At 38.0% G+C, this 4,965-nt stretch overlaps 1 protein-coding gene across 1 annotated transcript in view; it reads right to left on the bottom strand.

Moving 5' to 3' along the window:
* Positions 1-1,448: 1,448 nt before the first annotated feature.
* ABHD15 (abhydrolase domain containing 15) overlaps positions 1,449-4,965 on the bottom strand; it is a 15,524-nt gene continuing 12,007 nt past the window's right edge. The window contains exon 5 of the mRNA XM_029928925.1: positions 1,449-2,465. Within this exon, the coding sequence (XP_029784785.1) occupies positions 2,462-2,465 (4 nt within the window). The 3' untranslated portion in view covers positions 1,449-2,461. The remainder of the gene's footprint in view (positions 2,466-4,965) is intronic.

Below are 4,965 nucleotides of genomic sequence, written 5' to 3'. Positions count from 1 at the left end.
TGAAACAGGATGCCCACTGGATATACCACCCTGGACATCTGTAGGTAGTTTGCCTGAAAAAGTGGACAGAAGATGAGATTTCTGAATGAATGAAAAGGGTGTCTTAATGCCCAAGGAGGCCCCCCCCCCAAAGTACGGGTAATTCAGCCTGCACAGTTTCCTTTTCACTCATAGTTTTTAGCAATTATGAGTGAAAAATCATGTAATTATCTGTAAATATGTAGCTAATAAATTGACCTAGTTTCTGTATTTTTTTGTTTTTTGTACTAAAGTTTATAAGTCTGTGCCAGCTAGAGAGGATTGCTGTCATTGCCAGTTGTGGTCTTAGCATCTTATCCTGAAACCATCCTAGGTGACATTTTTAGAATTAATGCTTAAATGTTGTTGAACAGGGGAAAGTGAAGCTTATTCATTGGTCAGGTTTTACATCTTTTGAAGCAAAGTCATTTTATTTAATATAATGATTACATGTTTTCGATCATGAATGAGGTAGGGAGCCTCCCTCCCCCAGTGGCCATGTTTACAGATGTGTGTTTTGTCTATAAAGTGTAAGAGTTTTAATGTTTATGTAAATTATGCAGGTGATAACGTTATGGCTTGTAACTATTTACTGGGCTCTGTAGCTGAATTTTCAGATGAAATGAACTATGCGAATTGCTGGCACAGTGATCCCATCTCTGGAGCATTGTTCCTATTTCCAGAATTGCATATGTTCCTTTGTCATTATCCCCACCAAACCTTTCTCTGAGATGCCTTTTAGCCTAAGGTATTACAGACTGGTAAACATAGATGAGGGAAATGCATTTTTAAAAATTCGTGAACTGTCATTTGTATGCATTCAGTACTCATATGTTTCAGTGGCAACTCTGAGGTGAGTGGAGTTTAGAAAAATGAGATACCAGTGTTAATGAAAAGTGTGTACTCTTTGCTTTTGCATGGCTTGGCTTAGCTTCAAAGGTGTGATAAGGCCACTTGAAAGCATGAAGACCAGTTGTATGGGAACAGGTTTCTCTCAGTGGCACATTTTGCTTTTTCTGAGCCCTCAAATACATTGCCTCAGCATGAACATTATTGTTACTATAAGTTGCACATGGTAATGGAGTGAATTATGCGATTTAAAAAGATGTAACTGCTTTATGTTTTCAGATTCTGGCTGGTCCATGTGACTATTTGGCACATATCAAACAGCAGGGGAGGGGTGTCCTAGACCCTTTTAAACCCCCTTTTTGTCATACACAACTATATTTAGTTTATTAAGATGTTGGCTGCCCCTGGTATGTTGCCAGATAGCTCTTTTTTGGTCCCCATTCCAAATGTGCTTCCTTGCATTTCATAATATCAAAGAAATTATCCCCCTTCTCCCTAACATTTTATGTGTTACACTTTTTCTTCCACATTAAATGGGAATTGTGCCTACCTAGAGTGCCCCTCCAATTAATTACATGTATGTGTCCTAAAATCCAAGCCAGAGACACAAGGTGGAAGAATTTTTTTTTTAAAGTCCACTTGAGGCCAGTAATTTATCTGACAAGATATTTTACCACATTATCTTGACACTTGGTATACGAGCCTATTAGGAGTTGCAGGTAGTTTCATAGGGCAGAATCCAAGTGGAGAGGATATGTGGGGTTTCTATTAGAAGATAATTTTGTTCGTATTTTACCTTGCCTTTTATGATCCTCCTGTGGAGAATAGGTTAATTCTCCAAATTTATTGAGTTTTGCTCTTTATCTTTTAGAGAAATTTTTACAAAAGCAATGGTCTGATGTAAATAACATCTTAAAGTAATAGTGCACATACCTTTCCCAGACTGTTCCAACCAGATAATTTGTAAATGCTTTGGAGTTTTTTAAACTAACACTTGTGTTGCTAAATCCTATTTATGTAAGTCTGCTAAACTTTTTAACCCATTTAAAACTTAAGACGAACATTTAAATAATGGATGGGTTACTCTGAGCAACCTAGCTTTCAGAACCCCCTTGTTTTAGTATATGAAAAAGATAGCCTAATGCGCATTAATGAGGTTGGAGAGACTTTGAGAAATATGTATAGTGTATATTTTAAAACAGCTTTGCTTGTATTGTGAAGATTTAAAAACAAACTTGAGATTTTTAACGTGACTATTAACACAGTTTTAACATAAGTTATCCCACTGGGTTTAAGAGCATCTTGAATGTATAATCCTTTTTGTAACCCAGGTTGGTTTCTGCTTTCACCGGTCATCCAAACATATTATTTATGTTTTTAGTTTTATATACTCATTTCCCTTTGTTTTCCTCAACCAGCATGATTTTTTTGCACATATAGAACTTTTTAAGAAGAAAAGTTAATACATCGTTTTCTCTGAACTTTCTTCACTTCTCTCTTCCTTTCTACTAACACCTTACCTTACAGGCCACATCGCTCCATTTGCATCATTTGTGCAAATGCCAGGGTTGGTTTTTATTTTTACTTTTGCTATTTACCTAAAAAAAAAGAAAGAAAGAGAAATGCTTCAGTCAATTGCTTTTTTATTTAAAAAAGAAAAAAGAAAAGAAAAAAAGCTGTAACCTTATCATTTCTGAGTAGACCATTGAGAGATGAATGCACACCTGTCATAGCCCAGGACCAGCTTTGGTGGCTAAAGGGAATATGTTAACTAAGCAAGAAGTTCTTTTCTAAAGTGGTATATATTATTCATGATCTCTTTCAGTTATTCCCACAAGTCAGGGGTCCAGATAAAATGAGGGTTATCAGCTAACTGATATGTTATCATTGAGGTTCATCAATGAATTTGTACATTTCTACTTCCCTTTGGTGAAGGGAAAAATGATGATTTTGCAAGACCTAGATTTTGGCTTGGTTTCTTGCCTCCTTTTTTGGCAGCCTTCATCTTCTCATCTCCCAAAGCCCTTGAGCCTGTAGGGTTTTCACAGTAGACAAAGGACTTGTGGTCTTTTAAAACTAGGACTGATTTTTTTTGATGAGAGAGTATCATGTTGAGAGTGATGTTCTGCCACTTTACCGATGACTAATTTTAAATATACACAGTCCTCTCAATTTTCGGACCAAACAGACGCCCACAGTGGAAGCTTATCAAGGGCTGCAATGGGGAAGAAGCCCCTCCCTCGCTGTCAGCACCAGCTGGTAAAGGTGACTGTACAGATGTGCATTTTCCTTTTGGTAGAAATGGTCCGCAGCACTAACTGGTAAGGCTTATTGTACAGTATATTGTCAGTATTCTTCTGGTTCAACATACCTTATAGTTCATATATAACCTGTATTAATTGTATAGATTGTGCATTTAAAGCTGTTACCAAGTTGTCAGAACATAAGAGCGAAAACAAGGTCATATGTAATATTTTGTTTGTAAGTATCCTTTGTATCATAGCAAAGGAAATGTTTAAAAAAAATCAACTGTAATAAAGTAATTTTAGTACACAGAGTGTCTGCTTAGTTTTTTTAAGTAATTTTATTTCCAAAGATAAAGTATATTTCAGTTAAGTGACTGTTAATCCCAGGCACTTTGCTGGATGTTGGGGTTATTACAGAAAAAGTGTAACATACAGGGAAGAGTGAACTCTCCGCTATGGACATAAACCCTTCAATCTAATAGCCTCAAATTCTCTTTGCCCAGAGAATGAAGTGGCCGATTGTGTTGTGGGTGTGAGGTGGTCCTCATTTAGGTTTTAAAGGTTTGATGACAGTTCTTTGGTTTTATACAGACCCGTGTTATAGCCTGTGTAACTGAAGCCCCTCCCCCCCACACAGAGACGTGAATGTATGCAGTTCATGGACCTTGTACAAAACTTTAAAAGGTGGTTTCATCTGGGTGGTTTTACCTTCTCTGATTTGAAAATTGTATTTTCTGCCCCTATATGGGGCAAATGTCTAATCTGCCCCATTGCTTAAAAACTATTAAAGTGACTATTATTATCAGAGGCTAATTTGGGGAGAGGGAGTTTGATTTTTTTTTAAGATAACTTTTTTTTAATGTTTTATTTATTTTTGAGAGAGAGAGAGCGTGAGCAGGAGAGGGTCAAAGAGAGAGGGAGACACAGAATCTGAAGACAGGCTCCAGGATCTGAGCTAGCTGTCAGCACAGAGCCCGACGTGGAGCTTGAACTCACGAACTAAGAGATCATGATCTGAGCCAAAGTCAGATGCTCCTAGATAACTTTTTTTTAAGATTTATTTTGAAAGAGAATGAGCAGGGGAGGTGCAGAGAGAAGGAAAAATAGATTCCCAAGAAGGCTCTGCGCTGAGCCACCCATGCACCTCTAACTAGAAGCTTTTAAGTGTCATTAAAAAAATTTTTTTTAATTTATTTTTGAGAGGAGAAACATGTGAGCAGGGTAGGGGCAGAGAGAGAGAGGGAGACACAGAATCCAAAGCAGGCTCCAGACTCCCAAGCTGTCAGCACAGAGCCTGACGCGGGACTCGAACTTAGAGTTCCCAACAGAAGTTGGACGCTCAACTGACTGAACGACCCAGGCGCCCCTTAGGTGACATTTTAAAAAGGATAATTATTATCTACTTTATGAAGGGAATACTGTCTGAAAAAGCACTTTTGACTTTTTGTTTTTTGGAGGGTTTTTTTGGTATGTTTGTTTATTTCTGAGAGACAGAGCATGAGTGGGGGAGAACAGATAGAGAGGGAGACAAAATCTGAAGCAAGCTCCTGGCTCTGAGCTGTCAGCACAGAGCCCGATGTGGGGCTCAAACCCACAGATCATGAGATCATGACCTGAGCCAAAGTCAGACACTCAACCAACTGAACCACCCAGGCACCCTGCACTTTTAACTTTTTAACACAGCTTTTTAACTCCTAATATGTTGATATTGAGCTATTTCAATATTAACATTTTATATAGTGCAATTATGTGGGAGAGCCAAAATAAGATCCCAGATCTCATATGGCCGGCCAGCATTTCCAACCTCCTACCATGAATTTGGAGGAACTCAAGGTTTAAGAAACAAGATTTC

This window comes from Suricata suricatta, chromosome 17 (assembly GCF_006229205.1).
Source record: "Suricata suricatta isolate VVHF042 chromosome 17, meerkat_22Aug2017_6uvM2_HiC, whole genome shotgun sequence".
Classification (NCBI taxonomy): domain Eukaryota; kingdom Metazoa; phylum Chordata; class Mammalia; order Carnivora; family Herpestidae; genus Suricata; species Suricata suricatta.
The sequence above is the reverse complement of the archived record's forward strand: the minus strand, read 5'-3'. Positions and strand labels throughout refer to the sequence as shown.